General features: G+C 37.0%; 1 protein-coding gene across 1 annotated transcript in view; it reads left to right on the plus strand.

Annotated features, from left to right (window-relative positions):
* USH2A (usherin) overlaps positions 1-23,298 on the plus strand; it is a 990,439-nt gene that overhangs the window by 216,762 nt on the left and 750,379 nt on the right. Inside the window, exons 16-19 of the mRNA XM_072647832.1 lie at positions 13,066-13,560; positions 14,878-15,147; positions 19,607-19,776; positions 22,569-22,713. Of these exons, the coding sequence (XP_072503933.1) occupies positions 13,066-13,560; positions 14,878-15,147; positions 19,607-19,776; positions 22,569-22,713 (1,080 nt within the window). The remainder of the gene's footprint in view (positions 1-13,065; positions 13,561-14,877; positions 15,148-19,606; positions 19,777-22,568; positions 22,714-23,298) is intronic.

The raw sequence follows: 23,298 nt of genomic DNA on the forward strand, positions 1-23,298 counted from the left end.
TTTCTCAATGAAATAAGAATATCCCTTTGTTTCTTAACATGTTTCTAACTATTCTCCTGGCTCCCTTCTTGAGTCTTTGAACTTCACCTCTATGCCTCAGTTGTTTGCTCACCTTGGAAGATTCCTTGATCTCAGTAGCTTTGTAGCTCCATCCTTTCTTTGGTGAGTTTCTCCTGGAACTTGATTTTGAGAAAACATCCAAACCTAACTCTCCTACCTCCATTCTTGACACTCTGGACACCTTTTTCCTCACCTTCATCTTTCTTTTCATCTCCATTTTTTATATTGTCTTCCTCTATTAGAATGCACAGGGCCTGGCACATGGTAAGTACATAATATTGCCAATAAATATTAGTTAAATCCTTACTAAGAGCCAAACACTGTACTAAATGCTGGAGATACAAAGAAAAGTAAAAGTTCCTGCTCTTGAGGATCTCACAGTCTATTAGGAGAGAAAACATGCAAACAACTGTGGACAACAAACTATAAACAGGATAAATTGGAAATAATCAATGGAGGGAAGATGTTAGAATTAAAGGGGATTGGGAAAGGCTTCTTGTAGATTTTGTCTGAGATTTGAAGGAAGTCAAGAAAATTTAGAAACCAGCTCGGTGGCACAGTGCATAAAGTTCTGGACCTGGAGTCAGGAAGACTCACTTCTTGAGTTCAAATCTGGCCCTAGATACTAGCTGTGTTGCTCTGGGCAAGTCACTTAACCCTCTCTGCCTCAGTTTTCTTACCTGTAAAAGGAGCTAAAAAAAGAAAATGGCCAACCACTCTAGTATCTTTGTCAAGAAAACTCCAAATGGAGTCACAAAGAGTCAGACATGATTGAAATGACTGAACACACACACACACACACACACACACACACACACACAGAATCTAGAAGGCAGGTATGATGAGGAAGAGAATTCTTCAAATGGAATGCAGTCAGTGAAAATGCCCAGAGGTAGAAGATGAAGTGTCTTGTATGAGGAACATCAATCAAGCTAAAGTCACTACCTCACAGAATTTGGGGTGGTGTGTAAAGTGTAAAAAGATTGGAAAGGTAAATGGAGGTAAGGTTCTGAACAGCTTTGAATGCCGTTGACTTACTAGATTTGTTCTTGGTGCCTAGCAAAATGCCTAGCATATAGTGGATGCTGAATAAATGCTTGTTGAATATAATCAAATTGAATTAAAGAGCTTTTCAAAAGTTTCTTGACCACGTGTTATATCACCCTAAGCAGTCTGACTGCATAATATTTTTGATTTCTTGTCTCACAAACAGTATTCCTGATAATCTTATATCCTAAATGATTCTTAAGAGCTCTGAGAATTTTATAATAATCATTAAGTATTCTTCTCTCCCCAACCTAAGGCCTATGTACTCTGTGGGCTATGAAAGCAATTAAACATTTGGGTATCCTTTTGACTCTTACTTACAAAAACTTTAACTTTTGACATTGTGAAATTGAGGTTCTCTTTTTTTTCTTCATCACAATTTTTTGTAGATATATCATCAATCCAAAATATATGCAAACACAGCCTTAGATCTTGGTACAAATCCCAAATAAAATAAAAAGAGAGAAGAAAGGAGTCTGACAGTCACAGCTGCCTAACCACTGTTTATATAGAAGGATTTTACCAATTCTTTACTATTTCTCAGATTTACTAGTACCATGATTACAACTAGTTACCTAGGTCATTAAATGCTTGATTAAGGAGTAGAAATCTTTTTTTAAATTGTTTTCTGTGTTTTAATGTTTTGTAGGCTAAGAATACATGCTGAACAAAAAAATGAGCCATGAACAAAAATAAAATCACTAAGAGATCTTCAGTAACTCCAAAAATCAGTAAAGGGTTTTACTCCTTTAAACCCAGACAGAGTAGAGTATCAGGCCTCGTTGTTTCACTACCAGTTTTGACATGTGTTAAAGGTCCTGAGGTTCTGTGTTGTTCTCCTCTTCAGCCCATTTAATCAATCAACAGGTGCTTATTAGGTGCCTGCTGTGTGCCTGGCACTGTGCTAGTGTATCAGTAAATAACAGCACCTCAACATACACAAGGGGACTTGCTACCACAGGTTCTTATATCTGCATTCATAAAAGGAAGGCAGTTTTCTTTTTTATTAATTATTTTATTTGTTTCCAGTTTTCTACAATCACTTCATCTGAAATTTTTCCTCTCCCTCCCCTCTTTACTCCCTCCCTGAGATGCTGTGCAATTTTATATAAGTTCTACACATATGTTCTTATTAAATACATTTTCACCTTGGTCATATTGCATAGAAGAATTAAAATGAATGGGAGAAACCATAAAACAAAACAAAACATAACATAACACAAGAGAAAATGGTCTGCTGCATTCTGGGATCCAATTCCATAATTCTTTCTCTGGATGTGGAAGGTGTTTTGCCTCAAGAGTTCATTGGGAATTTTTTAGGTCCTTGCAGTGCCGTGAAAGACTAAGTCTACCAGAAAAGTTCCTTGCACACTATAGTTGTTGCTGTGTACAAAGTTCTCCTGGCTCTGCTCCTTTCACTTAACATCAATTCATATAAATTCTTCCAGGCCTCTCTGCAGTCTTCCTTTTCCTTATTTCCTATAGTAAAATAGTATTCCATTACATTCATATACCACAACTTGTTCAGCCATTCCCCAATTGCTGGGCATCCCCTTGATTTCCAGTTTTTGGCCACTACAAAGAGAGCTGCTATAAATATTTTTGTACATGTGGGACCCTTTCCCATTTCTGTGATCTCTCTGGGATACAGTTCTAGAAGCGATATTGTTGTGTCAAAGGGTATGCACATTTTTGTAGCCCTTTGGTCATAGTTCCAAATTGCTCTCCAGAATGATTGGATCAGCTCACAGCTCCCCCAACAAAGAATTAGTGTTCCAACTCTTTCACATCTTCTCCAACGTTGATGATTGCTGATTTACAATACAATTTGAGATCTGGTAGGGCTAGGCTATTTCCTTAACATTTTTTTTTCAATAGTTCCCTTTATATTCTGGACCTTTTGTTCTTCCAGATAAATTTTGATATTATTTTCTCTAGCTCTAGAAAACAATTATCTGGTAGTTTGATTCATATGGCACTGAATAAGTAAATTAATTTAGGTAGAATTGTCATTTTTATTACATTAACTCGGCCTACTCACGAACAACTGATATTTTTCCACTTACTTACATCTGACTTTATTTGTGCAAAAAGTGTTTTGTAATTGTGTTCATAGAGTCCCTGAGTTTGTTTTGGCAGGTAGACTCCCAGATATTTTATAGTGTCTGCCATAGCTTTAAGTGGGATTTATCTTTCTTTCTCTTGTTGTTGGGCTTTGTTAGTAACATATAGAAATGAAAAAGATTTGTGTGAGTTTATTTTGTAAACTGCAACTTTGCCAAAGTTGTTTATTATTTCAAATAGTTTTGTACTTGATTCTCTGGGATTCTCTAAATACATCATTATATCATCTGCAAAGAGTGATAACTTAGTTTCTTCTTTACCTGTTCTAATTCCTTTAATTTCTTTTTCTTCTCCTGTTGCTAAAGCTAACATTTCTAGTACCATATTGAATAACAGTGGTGATAATGGACATCCCTGTTTCACTGCTGACCTTATTGGAAGTGCATCTAGCTTATCCACGTTGCAAATAATGCTTGCTGATGATTTTAGGTAGATACTGCTTATTATTTTATGGAAAGCTCCATTTATTCCGGCGCTCTCCAATGTTTTCAGTAGGAATGTTGTATTTTGTCAAAAGCTTTTTCTGCATCTATTGAGATAATCATGTGGATTCTATTAGTTTTGTTGTTGATATGATCAATAATACTGATAGTTTTCCTAATATTGAACCATCCCTGCATTCCTGGTATAAATCCTACCTGATCATAATGCATTATTCTCATGATAAGTTGCTGTATCTTTTTGCTAATACCTTATTTAAAATTTTTGTATCTATATTCATTAGAGAAATCGGTCTACAATTTTCTTTCTCTGTTTTGACTCTTCCTGGTTTAGGAGTCAGGACCATATTTGTATCATAAAAAAAAATTTGGTAGAACTCCTTCACCAATTTTCCCATATAGTCTATATAGTATTGGAATTAACTATTCTTTAAATGTTTGATAGAATTCACTTGCAAATCCATCCATCCCTGGAGAGTTTTTTCCTAGGGAGTTCATTGATGGCTTGTTCAATTTTTTTTCTGAAATGGGGTTATTTAAGTATTCAATTTCCTCTTCTGTTCATCTGGGTAATTTACATTTTTAAAACAATTTTCATCCACCTCATTTAGATTGTATAATTTATGGGCATATAGTGGGGCAAAGTAATTTCTAATTGTTGTTTTAATTCCTCCTCATTGGAGGTGAGTTCACCCTTTTCATTTTTCATATTTGTAATTTCATTTTCTTCTTTTTTTGTAATGAAATTGATCAAAAGTTTATCGATTTTATTGGTTTTTTCATAAAGCCAACTGAGTTTTATTTATTAAATAGTTTTCTTAATTTCAATTTTATTAAGTTCTCCTTTGATGTTCAGTATTTCTAATTTGGTATTTACTTGGGGATTTTCAATTTGGTTTTTTTTTTTTTTTTGAGTTTTTTCAGCTGCATGCCCAAGTCATTGATCTCGTCTTTCTCTATGTTATTCATGTGGGCATTCCAACATATAAAATTTCCCCTAAGAACTGCTTTTGCAGTATCCCGTAAAATATGGTAGGTTGTCTCATTATTGTCATTTTCTTGAATGAAGTTGTAGATTGTTTCTGTGATTTGTTTTTAACAACTCATTGTTTAGGATTAGATCATTTAGTTTCCAATTAATTTTTGGTTTATCTTTCCATGGCTTTTGATTACATATAATTTTTATTGCATTATGATCTGAGAAGGATGAATTATCTGCCTTTCTTCACTGGATTGTGAGGTTTTCTTGCCCAAGTACATGGTCAGTTTTTGTATATGTCCCATGTACCACCAAGAAAAAGGTATATTCCTTTCTATCCCCACTCACTTTTCTCCAGAGAGCTATCACACCTATCTCATCCAGAGTTTTATTCATCTCCTTAACTTCTTTCTTGTTTATTTTGAGGTTGGATTTATCAAGTTCAGAGAGGGGGAGGTTGAGGTCCCCAACTAATATAGTTTCTCTCTCTATTTCTTCCTGTAACTCCCTTAATTTTTCCTCTGAGAATTTGGATGCTATACCAGTTGGGTCAAATATGTTTACTAATGAAATTGCTTTGTTGTCTATGGTGCAATTTAGCAGGATATAGTTTCCTTACATATGTCTTTTGATTAGATCTATTTCTGCTTTTGCTTTGTCTAAGATTAGGATTGCTACCCCTGCTTTTTTTACATTAGCTGAAGTGCAATATATTCTGCTCCAATGTTTTACCTTAACCCTGTGTGTATCCCTCTGTTTCAAATGTGTTTCTTGTAAACAACATATTGTTGAATTATGTTTTTAAAAATGGTTTTATTTGTAGATTTTGACATTCATTTCCACAAAATTTTGAGTTCTAATTTTTCTCTTCATCTATCCCCTTCCCCCAGCCCATAACACCTAGCATTCTGATTATCCCTTCCCTCAATGTGCCCTCCCTTCTATCACAACCCAACCTTCCCTTATCCCCATCTTCTCACTTTTCTTGTAGGGCAAGATAGATTTCTATACCCCATTACCTGTATGTCTTATTTCCCAATTATATGCAATAACAATTCTCAACATTCATTCATAATACTTTGAATTCCAACTTCTCTCCCTCCTTCCATCCCCACTCATCCCCATTGAGAAAGCAAGCAATTCAATACAGGTTATATATGTGTTATTTTGCAAAAGACTTCCATAATAGTCATTTGTGTAAGACTATATTGCCCTGCATCCTACCCTGTCCCTCTTTTTTTTTCTATTCTCTCATTTGACCTTGTCCCTTCCCAAAAGTATTTACTTCCAGTTACTCCCTTTTCCCATTTGCCCTCCCTTCTGTCATCCCCCTCACCCCACTTGTCCCTTTCTCCCCTACTTTCCTGTAGTGTAAGATAGATTTTCATACCAAATTTAGTGAGCATGTTATTCCCTCCTTAAGTCATATGTGAAGAGAGTAAGCTTCACTTTTCCTCTCTCACCTTTTCCCTTTTCTCCTCCATTGAACAAGATTTTTCTTATCTCTTTTATCAGTGATAGTGTGCCCCATTCCATTTCTCCCTTTTCCCTCCCAATATTTTCCTCTCTCACCCTTTAATTTAATTTAATTTTTTGTGGATATCATGTCTTCTGCTTGAACTCAATCTGTAGTCTCTTGTCTTTATATGTGTGTGTGTGTGTGTGTGTGTGTGTGTGTGTGTGTGTGTGTGTGTGTGTGTGTGTAATCCTTCCACCTACCCAAATACTGAGAAAACTCTCAAGAGTTACAAATATTATCTTTCCATGTAGGAATGTAAACAGTCCAACTTTAGAAAGTCTTTTATGATTTCTTTCCTGTTTACCTTGTCATACTTCTCTTGATTCTTGTGTTTGAAAGTGAAATTTTCTTTTCAGTTCTGGTCTTTTCATCATGAATGCCTGAAAGTCCTCTATATCATTGAAAAACCATTTTTTCCCTTGAAGTATGATACTCAGTTTTGCTGGGTAGGTGATTCTTGGTTTTAATTCCAGTTCCTTTGACTTCTGGAATATCCTGTTCTAAGCCCTTCGATTCCTTAATGTAGAAGCTGCCAGATACTGTGTTATCCTCATTGTATTTCCACAATATTTGAATTGTCTCTTTCTAGCTGCTTGCAATTTTTTTCCTTGACCTAAGAACTCTGAAATTTGGCCACAATATTGCTAGAAATTTTCTTTTTGAGTCGCTTTTAGGAGGTGATCAGTGGATTCTTTCAATATTTATTTTGCCTTCTGGTTCTAGAATATCAGGGCAGTTTTCCTTGATAATTTCATGAAAGATAATGTCTAGTCTCTTTTTTTGATCATGGCTTTCAGGTAGTCCCATAATTTTTAAATTGTCTCTCCTGGATCTATTTTCCAGTAAGTTGTTTTTCCAATGAGATGTTTCACATTATCTTCTATTTTTTTAATCTTTTGGGGTTTTTTTGGGTAACTTCTTGGTTTATTGCATAGTCATTAACTTCCCTGAACTCCACTCTCATTTTTAAAGAACTATTTTGTTCAGTGAGCTTCTGGACCTTCTTTTCCATTTGGCTAATTCTGCTTTTTAAAGCCTTTTTCTCCTCATTGACATTTTGAACCTCTTTTTTCCAATTGAGTTAACCTATTTTTAAAGGTGTTATTTTCCTCAGCATTTTTTGATTCTCCTTTAGCAAGCTGCTGATTTGCTTTTCAAATTCTTCTATGCCTGAGGCCATTTCATATTCATTTTGGAGGTACTGGAGGCAGAAGCCTTGACTTTCTCTGACAGTATGCATTGTTCTTCCTCATCTAAAAGGATGGAAGGAGATACCTGTTCACCCAGAAAGTAACTTTCTGTGGTCTTATTGTTTTTCCCTTTTTTGGGCATTTTCCCAGCCAGTTACTTGATTTTTGAACCCTTTGTCAAGAGGAGAGTCCTAGTGCTCCAGAACAGTGCTCAAGGCTGAGATTCAGATCAGCTGCTTAATTTCCCAGGGGCTTTGGGTGGGGATGGAGCTGCCACTGAGGGCTGAGATTCAAATCCCCTGATCAGTTCCCCTAGAGGCTTTAAGCTGTGCTGCTAGGACAATGGACCGAGGCTGCTTCCTTGGCCACCATAGCTGCCTGCTGCCTGCTGTTGCTGCCTCTGCTGCCACATGGGGCCAGTACTGGGGGCCCCTGTTCCATTCTCGCCCAGCTGGGAAAGCCCTCCCCCACTGACCTTTGAAACTTTCTTTGTCAGTTGTGGGTTGAGTGATCTGGGACCCTCCCTGCTAGGGATTCTGCCCTGGAGGCCTGTTCTGGTCCTGTTCCTCCCCATGCCATGTGGCCAGGGCTGAGCTCTGCTTCACTCAGAGTCCTGTGGGATAGATTTTTCCTGTTGGCCTTCCAGGTTATCTTTGGCTGGAAATCTCTTTCACTCTGTCGTTCTGTGGCTTCATTTGCTTTAGAATTTGTTGAGAGTCATTTTTACAGGTATTTTGTGGATTGTGGGGCAAGCACTAGAGTATATGCATGTTTCTACTCTGCCATCTTGGCCTTACCCCCCTGGATTATGGTTTTTAACCCATTCTGCTATCCATCTCCCTTTTATGGGAGAATTCATCCCATTCACATTCACAGTTATGATTACTATCTGTGTCTTTCCCTCCATCATCTTTCCCCCTTGTTTATGCTTTTAGTTCTCTCTTCTCCTTCTCCTCCATAATAATTTTAATTTTTGATCACTGCCTCCCTCAGTCTTCCCTCCCTTCTTTTAGCCTCCCTCCCTTTTATTCCCCTATTCCCTTACTACTGCTTCCCTCCCTTTTAGCCTCCTCTCCCTTTTCCTTTCCCCTTCCCTTCCTACTGCCTACAGGACTAGTTAGATTTCCATACTTAACTGATTTATTGTTCCTTCTTTGAACCAAATCAGATGAGAGTAAATCTTAAACACTTCTCACCTCCCTCCCCTCTTTCTCCCTACTTTAATATGTTTTTGTGTATCTTCCTGTGATATAATTTGCCTTTTTCTGCCTTCTCCTTTTCACATCTCCCATTGTAATCCCTTTTCACCCTTAAATCACATTTTTATCATCACATCATTTACTTTATTCCCACTCCCTCTATCTACGTAATTCCTTTTATATATCATAATAAATGTTCAATTCTCAAGATTAACAAATATCATCTTCCCTTATAGGGATGTCAGCAGTTTGCCCTTATTTAATACAAGGTTTTTTTTTTCCATTTACCTTTTTATGTCTCTCTTGAGACTTGTGTTTAAAGATCGATTTTCTATTGAGCTCTGACCTTTTCATCAGGAAGGTCTGGAAATCTCTTATTTCATTGAATGTCCATCTACTTGCCTGAAATATTATGCTCAATTTTGCTGGATAATTGATTCTTATTTGTAGTCCCAGGTCCTTTGCTTTGCAGAATATCATATTCCAATTCCTTTGATCTTTTAATGTAGAAGCTGCAAGGTCCTATGTGATCCTGACTGTAGTTCCTCAATATTTGAATGGTTTCTTTCTGTCTGCCTGCACTATTTTCTCCTTCACTTGATAGTTTTGGAATTTGCCAGTGATGTTCCTTGCTGTTTTCAGTTTAGGATCCCTTTCATGAGGTGAATGGTAGATTCTTTTAATGACTATTTTGCCCTCTGGACCTAGATATTTGGGCAGTTTTCCTTGATGATTTCTTGGAAGATATTGTCCAGGCTCTTTTTAAAAATCATGACTTTCTGATAGACAAATAATTCTTAGTTTTTCTTTCCTGGATCAATTTTCCAAGTCAGTTCTTTTTCCAATTAGATATATTACATTTTCTTCTATCTTTTAATTTTTTAGATTCTATTTAACTGACTCTTAATATCTCATAGAGTCATTAGCTTTTACTTTCCCAATTCTAGTTTTTATGAAATTGTTTTCTTCAGTTAACTTTTGCATCTCCTTTTCTATCTGTCCAATTGTTCCTTTTAAGGAGTTATTTTCTCTACTTAGTTTTTGCGCTTCCTTTTCCATTTGTCCAATTTTCCATGGAAATTCTTCCGTGATTTCTTTTCTTCATATTTTTAAAATTTTTTTTCTACTTCCCTAATTTAGCTTTTAAAATCCTTCTTGAACTCTTCTGAGAATGCTCTTTGGACTTGAAACCTTTTCATATTCCCTTCTGAGTTTTCAGATGGGAGTACAATCTCAATGCTGACCTCTTTGGTATTCATGTTTTGGTCCTTGTCCCCATAGAAAGATTTTATGGTCTTATCTTTTCTGGTTTGTTTCTTGTTCATGATGATCATCCTTTTCCTGGCTTTTAAAGTGGATCTCTGCTTCTTGGGCACAGGGGGCTCTGTCTCACTGTTCTTGTGCCTAGAACTTGAGGCTTTGGGTATTGTGGTCACTGTTTCTTTCAGATAGAAGCTAGAATGCTGTAGCTTACTTGGTGATGAGCTGGCTGATGTGCCAAAGCAGAGGCCAGCTGAAGTCTTTCTGAGTTTCCCCTGAGTTACCCTGGAGCTAGCTATGTTAAATGTGAGTGGAGAAGAGTGGTCCGATCACAGGAGGTCTCCTATCCTGAGCACAGGCAGGCTCAGTGGTTGGTGAACCCCATTTGCACTAATATCTTCCCAATTCCCCTGGCTGTGCTGAGGCACACCTGGGGTTTTGGTGTTTATGATCGAAGGCTCTACCTCCCTCCCCCACCTAGAGCTCAGGATCTCCTTGTGGTTCACTGATTTGGTGCTATCTGGGACAGCTCTGGTCTTGCACTGGTCCCCTTTAGCCACAGCAAGATGACCCCCCATTTCCTATTTTCCTAGCCTTACAAGCTAAGAGACTATTTACCCCTTCTGCTAATTCCACTGTTCCAGGTTTTTTTCCTGTGGAAAAATTATCTGAGTTTTTCAAGGTCAAGAAGGGGAGAGGTAGAGCATTTACTGATCACTCTGACATTTTGGCTCCCAGAAGTTCAAGTAGGTGACTTACAGGTATTTAATCTGTGGGCTTATAGTCTCAGGAGCAGTTGTTGTAGTTACCTATGGTTCTGTGGTTCTTTCTTGCTCAGTTCCATTGGACTCCCATCCTGGGCTGATATGTTTGGGATTCTGTAGTGCTGCTGCTGCTGGTTCAAATCTCCTGGGGCTTTCTGCTGGGTTTTGCTATGGCAGGGTTTGTACTGGTAGAGCCTGTGCACTGTGTGTTCCTCCAACCCCATGCAGCAGATCCTTCCTGTGGACCTTCCAGTCTGTTCTGGGTTGGAAATCTGCCACACCCTGTCTCCAATTGGATTTTGCCACTCTAAAATTTGTTCAGATTCTTTTTTTAAAGGTATCTGAAGGAGTTTGTCTTAGAGCTTAGGTGAACATGAGCTCTCACGCTGCCATTTTGTCTCCACCCCCAAGTAAAGCAACTTTCAAGGGGTTAACAATCACTTTAATCAAGCACAAGTATCAAAGGAAATCAAAATAAAAATTTCAGAGAAAATACAGAGATATTAAAAGTCAACAGACATGCTGCCAAAATGTCTGACCATTACATACATATATACACAGTTACAAGACAGGGAAGCATCACCTACTGAGCTTTAGCAGGAGAGAGGGGGAAAAAGTTGGCTTGGCTTATACTCAGAAGGTCTTTAAATGCTAGAATAGTTTGTATTTTATCCTAGAGATGGTAGAGTACCTTTGATATTTCTTGAGTAGGGACATGTTGTAATCAGACAACTTGGCAGCTATGTAAAGAGTGGATTTAAGTATTTTTATTATACTGGAAAGGATGGTAGTCTTTCCATTTAACCAGTTTCTCAGAGAAGGAATAGGGTATAAAACTTAGAGTACAGTGATAATGATAATGATAATAATGTCCAGATTAGTATTCAGATTATCTAGATATACCTAGGTTCTTAGAATCTTTTCAAAGATCATAGTTCACAGACCTTAGAATCAATCAATAAGCATTTATTAACCACTTACTGTTTTTCAGACCCCTTGCTAAGTGCTGGGGATAAAGGAAAAGTAAAAACAGTTGTTGCCTTCAAGGAACTTACATTCTAATGGGGAGACAGCATGAATATTAATCCATACCAGACACATACAGAGTAAATGGAAGGTAAAAACTCATATAGCTATTAGAACATATTTTTAGAGCTCTTAAGGGTCTTAGAATATACCATCTAATTTCTTCATTTTATATACAAGAATACACTTTGAAGAGGGGGAATAATTTGCTCATATTCTCATAGGAATTTAGTAGCAAAGTCAGGATTCAAATTCAGGTATCTTGACTTTAAGTCCAATTACCTTTTTCCTTTACAGCACATTAGTTCCTCAAGAATCCATTAGACTGTGAGCTCCTTAAATGCAAGGACTATATTTTGCCTTTCTTTTTATCCCCACTTCTTAGCACAGTGCCTAGCACATAGTAGGTGCTTAATCAATGCTTATTGATGGATAAAAAGTATATTAAAGGAGATAGGATAAAAGGATAAAAAGGAGATATTAAAATATCTCCTAGATATGACTTTTAAAATTCAGTATTAAAGGAAGTTAGAATTTACCATCAGTGCAAGGGAATTTTGGGAGAAATAATGAGAGAGAAAGAGAGACATTATTACTATATAATAGCAAACACATTTGGAAAGTAATGAGGATGTGAATGCAAACATGGATATTAATTCCTTCTTTAAAAGAACCTCCTCTGAAACTTTCTACACAAATTATAGTTCTAAGGCTCTGTTTTTTACCATAATGAGAACCACCAAGGATAGTGAATTGCATGTAGCAGGAACCTGATGGAGTTATGCTGAATTGTTTTGAGAACTGTCCAGATAAAATGCTAAGCGGGCACCATCGCCATCTTTTTGTATCTCATGATTGAATAATAGCAGGACATATGTGAATAATGAATTAGGTGACAGATTGAATGTAAAACTAGTTAGAAATGTCCCCTTTTCTCTAATTACAAATATGTGCTTCCGAAGTTTCTATGTTTTTGCATAGTTTTCTTGGAGCACAACAATAATTCTGGTTGTGCAGATTCTTGGAACTTTTGGTCTTTCTGGTGGGTTCCAAATACTTACTTAAATTTCAAGAAATAGGTTTTAAACAAAATTCTTTGTAGTCAGTGTAGATAAGGCAACCTTCTCTATAATCCTCATCTCATTTAATGTATTTTTGCAATGCTCTATTACAGGACAAAAATAACTCATATTTAAAAAATATTCAATTGGGTAAATGTGTAGCATACACATTTTAACATTGTTGGTAGGTGTGATGCTTGCAAGTAAATAGAATTATTTAAGTATTTTTTGCCTTTCTTGGAATCTCTGATACTTGGAGTGCCTAGCATGTAGTAATAATAATAAATTCTTGTTGACTTACTGATTGGCCTGGAGTTGTGTGTCAGAAAGGCAATTTGAAGTTCTCTCTTGCCTACTTAATGAACGTAATTGTGTTCTTCTTTTTCTTTATTTCAGGTGTTCAGAACTTCACTGATACTACTCTGTTACCTTACACATCTTATTCCTATCACATCTTGACTACCAGTGTGCATGGTTCAGCAAGGAGTGCAACTGTGACTTACAGAACAAAATCTGGAACCCCAGAAGGAAGCCTGAACCTCAATTACATCATTCCCATTAGCCCATATTCTGTGACACTGTACTGGACTGCTCCCTTAAATGATTCTGGCCCTATAGAAAAATACATTTTGTCATGCATTCCTTTAGATAGCCTTCAGTCTTGTGGCCCATATGAAGGTCTTGACACCTTAGTCACCATTTGGAATTTAGTTCCATTCACAAAGTACCGCTTCTCTGTTCAGGCCTGTACAAGTGGTGGGTGTTTACAAAGCTTACCTCTGACCATAACTACCGCTCAGGCACCTCCCCAAAGAATGGGCCCTCCTACAGTGCAGACAATCAGCTCCACAGAACTCTATGTAGAATGGCATCCACCAGAAGAACCAAATGGTAGGAATCCAAGAGTGTCACTGCCATTTAAGAATGTATGCCATTGTGGAATATGAATGGGAATCTAGAAATTTGGAATTACGCATTGCAAAGCTGTGGCTAGGTCCTCAAGTGTGGAATAGTCATTGAGAAGCAATTTCAAAAGATGAAAGATATTAGTTGTCCTGGTCAGTGGAGCAAGTGCGTTTCTTTTAATCTAATCAAAAATTCCATTCAATTAAATTGCCCGTTAAAAGGCTAGTATTATCTTTGCTCCTAATGACATCTGCCACAACAGGAATGATGTTTATAATTTGAAACTCACTTGTGAAATGCATTATATTTGACTGTGTCACAAGTTAGGTCACCCACATGCAGTAAATTTTCTCCTTTAAGCAAGAAAAAGATGTAAAAATAATAAAAAATATGCATATAGGGTAGCTGACTCCATTAAGTTAATTTTAGTGTTGATTATATTGAGCCCTTGGTTATATAGGCCAGACTTGCATATTAAGATTTTTAGTAATGTAACATTACATACTTTTTCATGGCAAGACCCTATGAGGTATTAGTTTTTCTTTGTTAGACTCTGTGACTTATTTGCTGATAACAAGCAGAAAATGGCTAAAATATTATATCTTCATGCATATCAGCTAGTATTACAAGAAAAAGCTAACCAAAGAGAATTATAATCCCAAATTAGAGGAATAGTTGTCAAATCTCACAACATAATTAGTTCTTCTTGTTAATAATAGAAATGCTAGCTTTTCCTCTGGGACAGATTTTACCAGTTAGAGTTGCAATTTCTGTGGCTACTTTTATATTTGGCCATTTTATGCAGAGTAAGGGCTTTGCCCATTGAACCAAAATTTAGGACACTGACAACTTTATTTGCAATTTTTTAACAGCACAGAAACAATGGAGTTTCTTATGTACTTCGCAAGAATAGTAGTATTTTTACAATGATCAGAGACCAAGTGGGCTGCTCTTTGTCCTGTACGAATCTTTCTGTCCCTCTCCTTCTGAGCTATTTGTTAGACTCTGTAACAATGATGTTTCTGTCTCTCCTACATGGGGAAGTAGGCCAGGACCTTACCTCCTTAACTCAATTTGTCTAAAAAAAATTGGTTTTAGGGTATGATTCCTCAGCTTCCCACGTAGGTCCTAGTTCCCTTTGGCACCAAAAGGTTGGGGTGTGTGTGTGTATGTGTATGTGTGTGTGTGTGAGAGAGAGAGAGAAATACAGAGAAAGAGAGAGATCTCACCTTTTTGCTTAGTAAACTATAAAATATAAAATTATTTGATAAGATATATTGACTTGTATATTTCAATTTCTAGGAATAATTATAAGATATGAACTTTACATGAGAAGATTACAATTGAATGATGATCTTACTATGACAGAAAGTAGGGTTTTCCAGAATAGTGGATGGTTAAATCCTCAACCAGTTACAGCATCAGCCAATGAAAATGCCTTAACACCTCCTAAAACGACTACAATTATTTCTGATTTGGAGCCATACACTAACTATGAATTTAGTGTTGTAGCTGTGAATATGGCTGGTAGTGTGTCTTCAGACTGGGTATCTGGAAAAACTGCAGAGTCAGGTAATGATCAGCGATTTCATTCTTTTCTCCTTCCCTTCTCCTTTTTCCTTCCTTTTCCCTCTTTCTTTCCTTTCTTCCCTCTTTCTTTCCCCGGTCCTCTGACTCTAAATTGAATGCTGTTTCTACTGCACAATATTGCTTACTTTCCCTATCTTCTTCTATTCTTTCTTGATATGAGATGTCTCCTTCTCTGATAATTCTTCTTTGTCATGTAAGATAGATGGATATTTATATATTCAGGGTAATTATATTTTAATCATATCTTGTGTAATAAAGCATCAGATAACTTAAAATGAGAGGGCAGAAAAGAGAAGCCACATGTTTATTTCAGCAAGAAAAAAAGGAACCATGAATGATTTCTTCCAGTAAATTCTATTCTAAAGCACTATCATGGTATGGAGGTCATTTGGGGCTGTTGAAAGTTAACCCAAGTGAAGTGCAAAACTCATCAGATCCTAGGACCCTGGAAAGGTTTTTTTAGCACATGTCTGGTGATGGAATTGTATGTCTCTTGTCTGAGGACCAACATAGCTAAATGAGAGGCTCCATCATCAATCAGTCAACAAGTATTTATTAAATGCTTACTCTGTGTCAGGAACTGTGCTAAGATACAAAGACAAAAGTGAAGCAATACATTCCCTTAAGGAGTTTAGATTCCAATGGGGAAGATAGCTATACAAAACAGTATGTGTTTGTGTGTGCACACACAATTGCAGGGTAATTTGGGAGGAAGGCACTAGTAACTAGAGGGAGGAATGGAATCAGAAAAGGATTCATGTAGAAAGTGGTGTTGGAGTTTTTTTTTTTTTTTTGTGAGTTTTACTGGAAACCAGAAATCTGAAGGGGCAAAAGTTAGGAGGGACTAGCATTCGTAGCTTGAGTGACAGGTAAGATGAAGGCATGGAGATAGAAGGAGTCTTGTATGGGATGAGCAGTAAATAGGCCAGAATGTCTAGATTATAGTGTGTGTGGCGCAAAGGAATGGGTGGGACTGGGAAGTTAGGAAGGGACCAGGTTGTGAAGGGCTTTAAATATGAGGAGGAGTTTATAGATGATTCCTAGGTAGGAAATCATTGGTGTTAAGTGTGTGTGTGTGTGTGTGTGTGTGTGTGTGTGTGTATGTGTGTGTGTGTGTGTGTGTGAAAGAGAGAGGGGGGAAGGAGAGGGAGGTATGGGCAGGGACAGCCATGGTCACTTTAGGAAAATAACTTTGACAGCTATGTGGAGGATAGATTGTGGTGGGGAGAGATCACCACCACCACCACCACCACCACCATCCCTAGCATTTGCCTAGTGCTTAAAGGTTTAACAGTGCTTTACAAATGCTATTTCCTTTGATCTTCACAATAGCCCTCGGAGGTAGGTGCTATTATCATCTCCCTTATACATGTGAGGAAACTGAGGCAGACAGAAGCTAAATGACTCACTGAGGGTTAGCTAATGAGTATCTGAAGCTGAATTTGAACTCAAGTCTTCCTTAGTCCAGGTTAAAATCTCTATGCTAATAGAAGGTTACTGCAATAAAGGTAGTAAGACGTAATATGGACCTGAACAAGGATGGTAACTGTGTGAGTGGAAAGAATTGGAAGTTTGTGGGAGATGTTGTGGACATGGAAATGACAAACTTTGTCAACTGATGTGGGAGGACTAAGAGTGAGGAGTTGATGATGACACTGAGGTTGAGAACTTGGGTGAATGAGAGGATTGAGTTGCCCTCAAGAGTATTAGAAAAGTTCAGAAGTGTGATTAGTTTTGAGTAAAGATAGTGAGTTTTGTTGGGAACATGTTAAATTTGATATACCTATGAGACACAGAGCTCAAAATATCCAGTAGGCAGTTGTTGATGAGGCAGTAGAACTCAGGAGAGAGACTAGGACTGGATACTTAAATCTAGGAGTCATCCACATGCTACTGATGCTGTTCAGATGTTTCAGTGGTGCCCAACTTTTCCTAAACCCATATGGGGTTTTCTTGGCAAACCTACTGGAGTGAATTGCTATTTTATCCTCCAGATCATTTTAAAGACAAGTAAACTGAGGCAAACAGGGTTAAATGAGTTGCCTAGAGTTACACAGCTACTGTCTGAGGCCTGATTTGAACTCATCTGCATAGAGATGCTAATTGAACTCAAGTGATGAGACTCTATAGTGAGAAGAAAGAGAAGAGGCCCTAGGACCGAGTCTTGAAGGACTCTTACCATTAGTAGGCATGACGTGTGTGAAGTACCGTCAAAAGAGCCTGAGAAGAAACAGACAGATAGGAGGAAACCTGGGAAAATTATTGTCACCAACGGAGGAGGCTTATGATATTTATTTAACTGAAATGACTTTCTCTAACATTATCCTTCTCCAATCAAGTAACTGTATTGTTTCCCTTACTTTTTACCAAACTGCTACTTGCCACTTAAAGCCTCTTCTGAACTTACCCTTCTTCTTACATGTCATTTGACCTTCATATATTTACAGACAGTCATGGTGACCTCCTTGTTCTTTGTACATGATGCTCCATCTCTTGTCTTCATGCCTTTGCATTTACCCCTCTGTGTCCTGCAATTCTCTCCTTTCTCTTTCTTTTATGTTCAGTATAAGTATTACCTTCTGCAGAAGGCCTTTCCCATTCCCCAAAGCTTCTAATCCTTCCTCCTAAAGTTGTTTTATACCTAGTTTGTATGTATCGTGTGTGCATTAATATGACAATTTTGTACAGCTCTACCTTGCTTAAATCCAATTCATGCAAAAGTCAAGGCATTGATCTTGTAATGTCATTGGTCCTCTTTGAGAATGAAGGACAAGTAAAAGCAACAGCATACATATATACACTTATATGCACACATATGTATATACAGATACATACATGTGCATATGTATAGACAGGTGTATATATATATACACACATGTATAGGTGTAGATACAGGTACACATGTGTATATAAGTAGGAATGCATATATGTAAACATGCACACATATACATATGTGTATATTCACACATGATTTCTCCCTCATTGTAAAGCAAGCTCTTTAAAGGTAGGGCATATATCTGCCCTTATCTTTGTATCTCTAATGTCTGGCACAGTGCTAAGCACATGATAAGTCCTTAATAAATACTTGTTGATTGATTGGTCCTTTCACTTCTAGCCTGGTTGTCACAACTAAGACTCACAGAAAAGGAAATCAGAAAATTTTTGAATCAGTTTCTCCAGACTAGTAACTTGGCCTAATACCATACATTTAGTAAAAAAACAAACAAACAAAAAAACCCAAAACCCCAAACCCTTATTTTTTCCTTAAATGAAAAATTTTCATTTATGAACACACCACACACACACACACACACACACACACACACACACACACACACACACATCCCTCCTCCTGCCATGCTCTGTGTTTAAAGAAAAGCAGATCCTAATCCATATTTGAGTGGTAAGTCCCTTTGAGGGAAAGTCATTTTTATGTTGGCATTCATGGGAATATTCATGAACAGAAGTTCATTGTGCTTGAGGATCTCTTAATGACTATTAGCCATCTTGGACAAATAATAGAACCATGCTATCACAAGTGATGAGGCATAGAATTCTGGAAGGGGAAAATCAAGGTCAGGAATGAAAAGTAATGGGTGAAAATGCAATAGTGGACCCTCATAATATTATGGGTCACTGGCTAATGGAAGTGAGATGAGGTCCTTTGGTAATACACCTTCGGTTAGCACATTTTGAAATCCATATCAAGATACCAAAGGTAGTAGAAGAATATATATGTGTGTATATATGTGAACATCCCAACTAAGATTTATTTAAAACTTTTTAAAGTCATTATGAGTAGTAGAATCCTTCAAGTTTACTTGTTTCTGAACGGTAATTTTTCAGATGGAAAACTGGTTTGTCTCAGTGCAATATTTTTTTGCCTAGGAATTTTTTTATGACTTGCCCTTATTTTATTACTAGCTCTTTGAGGCTTTTCCACTTAAGTGAATGTGACTTTGCTTCAGATACCTAAAACAAGAAGCCCATGTGATTAACAATGATGGAGATTAATTTCGTGTCTTCTTGTTACCCAGAAAAAGATTGCATTTAATATGTTTGTGCAATGAAGCCTTTTCCTTTGGTCAGAGCTATGTGGTGAGAGTAAGGCTTTATTTCAAAGAGATCTTCTTAAAAGTATGAATTTTTCATTTATTCTTCCTCAATAATTCCCTACCCCTTATTTAGGAGGTACATACTACCATCTTCTATTTATTTATTAAGATATTTTTTGATTTTGTATATAGGAAATAACTTTATATGCAGATACCACAAAAAATGGGAAAATACATTTTGAATTTGAGTATTGCTTTTCTTTTTTAAAGGCAGGTTTGATTTGAAGTGATGTTAGAAAACAGAACTAGTGGACAAATACTGTTAGAAAACTGGCAATCATGATATAAAACAATAACACCTTACTCAATGTTTTATCTATCCTCAGCTCCTGTTTTCATGCCACCTCCTTCAGTATTTCCTCTTTCTCCATATTCACTCAATGTGTCTTGGGTAAAACCAGGAAATAGTGCAACAAGGGGAGAAGTAGCAAGGTACAAAGTCAACTTGATTTCAGAACAAACACCTCACCAGCTAGCCTTCCTTGAAGTTTCTCAGGTACTGTTATTTTCCATCATTCTTCATTAAATGTTGACTAATATCTTTATGTTATTATCTTTGCTAAGAACATAGGTATCCCAAAGTCCTCTTTACTATTTCAATCAGAAAATAAAGGTTGTATCTTTCTTGATCAATAGGTTTAGATTTATGTGCATTAATTTTTACTAATTATTTAAAATTTCATCAACTATGTGACTAAAAGAACAGAAATAAATGATCAAACTACATTATTAACCCAAAAAGGTGATAGATCATTTGTAACTACCAACCCTTATATCTCCTTATCTTTACAAAATATTTATGAAAATTATCTACATGTATATCAAGGTGTCTGATAAAAATATATAAGAATCAACAAGCTTTCGCAAACATTTTCTTTTCATCAGACCACATCTTTAAAGTCACATTATTGCCTTAAATATGCAGAGAATAAAAGATGGTCATCTCAATTTTGTCTTTGTGTGCCAGGAGTCACACAACAGAGTCCCTGGATCATAACAGGAACTTAGTCGATGCTTTTTGATTGGGCTTTCATTTATTGATTTCTAAAAAAGATTTCACTTGATGGAACAGAATATAGACTTAAAGCCTCCCTTCCCCCCCCACAAGAAATCATTCTTTTGCTAAGATTATACATGATCCCATGATAAATATAGCCATACAAGGTATGGGGGTGGGGCAATTCTGTTCAGGAATTCTCTGGAAATAAGCAGATATATACTCACCACACATATTTGTCATTGTTATAGAAGATGTCTAAGATACAAATGGAAGATGGTGAGTGGTGTGGTTGTAGGAATGGCTTTCTGCTGGCCAGTCCCCTAGCAATTTTGGAAAAAATTAAACAAGAAATTGTCATAGAATAACTAATGACTTTTTGAAAGATAGATTTACTTAGTCATAGCAGTTAAAAGAGTACTAAGAGTTATTCAGCAAAAGTACTACCTTGATTTATTGGAGTGTAGCTTCCTTCCTTCTGTTTTGCCATGACAGCCCTTTTGGTCAAGGAGTTTCTCATGACTTTATACTTAGGCAAGTGAGTACACCATGGGCGTGTCCAAAACAAAACTCTTAAAATTCTCCATCTCTGTTGAAAATGACACTTTCAGTCTTCTTCGTTGTGAAAGGCCCTGAGAAATGAAGCAATTTCCCCAAGTTCAGACCCGATTTGAGATAGTATATATCAGTTTGGACTTGAACTCAGGTCTTCATGGCTCTGAGTCCAATTCTCTGGCCACTATGCTATGCTGTCTCTTACCTTGCATATGGTAGCCACTTAATAAAAGTTTTTTAGGTTGGATTATGCTATATATATATTTTTTATTTCAAAGTCTTTCCCCTTGATAAATCCTGAATAAATTGGTTCCCTGAGATTATAGAACATATAAATTTGAGTGGTTGCTCATTTTTCCAGTCAGAAGCATGTAGTGAACTCTTAGTTCTTTTTCTGGTTGTATTCTCCCTATCTGCATTTCATCTTTCACACTGCAGCCAGATTAATCTTGCTTATGTGTAGATGTGGTCATACTACTCTTCTCAAAAATCTTCAAGGGCTCACTATTAGCTACTTGTTAAAATCCAAATTCTTTACCTGGTGTTTATGACCCTCTATATTCAGGCAGCTCTTTAACTTTTCAAGCTTATCTCATATGACTAACCTCAATCTATTGTATACTTCAACCAAATTGGGCTAAAGTATACCTTGAATATCCTCCATACATTTCTTCTTTTGTCTTTTGAATTCCTACAGTCCTTTAAACCACCCTAAATGCCACTGTCTCTATGAATTCTTCCTTGGTCTCCCCTGTCAATAATGACATTTACCTTCCCCACAGACTTCAGTTGGTACTTTATTTAATACTTCTCAAATTCCCTTATACTGCTATTTTTCATTATAGTTACCTGTGTGAGTATATACCATTCCTTAGCTAAGCTGTAAACTCTGTAAGTTCAAGGACAAAGTTACCTAAACTTTGTCTTTCTTTCCCCAAACCCACGCCCAAAGCACAGTGCTTAGTACACACTAATTACGTAATAAATGTTTCTTCAATTGAATTGAAACTCTTGGCTTACCCAAGGTTGGCCACCTAGATTTCTGGGTTGTTCATGTTTTCCTATTCTTCTTTAACTGTCCTCTGCCTCCATTTAAACCAGCACACTGAAAGGGAGCTTAGAATGGGGATTTAATTTGGGCAACACCTTTATGGTATCCCTCGGTCAGTCAGACAATTGAGAGTTGGCTTTATTTGAATGCTGAAATAATCTAGTTAATTTTCCTTTTAGTTCAGTTTTAAGGGAAATGATAGTGCTTATTTAACACAATGACATCTATCTATCCATCCCTACCTCTCAGTGTATTGGCCATGGTAACCTAATTTCCTTATATCTAAACTGCTCCATGGTTTAGCTTGGATTTCATCACATAATAGTGACACTGTCATCATCCTTTATCTCCACTGTTGGTGGCAATAACCATCCCACCACGCTGCTTTATGAGGCAATAACTTGGTTTCCTCATTTATCCACTCAGGAACTGGATTATTACCTCATAAAACAGTGTGATGGTATAATTATCAATTAAATTCTAGCTTGTTGAAATTCTCTTTCCTCCCCATCACCCCCCCCCCCCCCAAATATCCCTTTTCTTAATAGGTCTTGGAAATCATTTTCACTGTCTGAACTCATGGAATTTTGAATATAGAGGTTAAAATCTATTATACGATTAATTATGTGTTAACAAACAGGAAAAACTAGAAATGCCATATTGTCATTGGTTGTTTTCTTCACAGGTCTTGTACACTGCTGAAGCAGAAGAAAGTTTCTATGTTGTAAAAGGACTAAAGCCTTATAGGATTTACAATTTCACCATTTCTCTCTGCAATCTGATAGGGTGCGTTACCAGTGAGCCAGGAATGGGACAGACCTTAGCAACAGGTAAACAAGTGAAAATAGACTTTTTAAATGCTTCAAATACCATGTTTTACTTTGACTTGATACTTAATCTTCATTTCTCCCTCACACTTTTCTTGTTCTACTTTTCACCCATACTGATCCCTTGTCCTGCAGTTAGATATGCAAAGAATTTAAAGTTGAAGTGTGTCAGAGATTCCAAGGTGATTTCACTCTCAAAAGTGGCTGCCAGGGGGTTGGATTTGCCAACCTCTGACCCAAGAGTTCACATTATAGACAGACATCTGTTAATTTCAAAGTCAATTGACAAGTATTTATTAATCACCTGCCATATTCCAGGCACTGCACTATGCTGAACTGGGTATAAAAAAGATAAAAATGAAACAATCCCTGTCTTCAAAAATCTTAGGGCAGGGGTGGGGAACCTGCTGCATTGAGGCCATAAGCAACTCTCTAGGTACTCAAGGGAACCCCTTTGACTGAATCCAAACTTCACAGGAAAATCCCTCATTGTTTGTGGCCTCGAGGCAGCAAGTTCCCCCACCCCCTGTTTTAGGGAGTAGAAGGGAGCCATTTGTGTGTGTATAAATACATGTCCATGCACACACA

The sequence above is a fragment of the Notamacropus eugenii genome, chromosome 2 (genome assembly GCF_028372415.1).
Source record: "Notamacropus eugenii isolate mMacEug1 chromosome 2, mMacEug1.pri_v2, whole genome shotgun sequence".
Lineage (NCBI taxonomy): Eukaryota > Metazoa > Chordata > Mammalia > Diprotodontia > Macropodidae > Notamacropus > Notamacropus eugenii.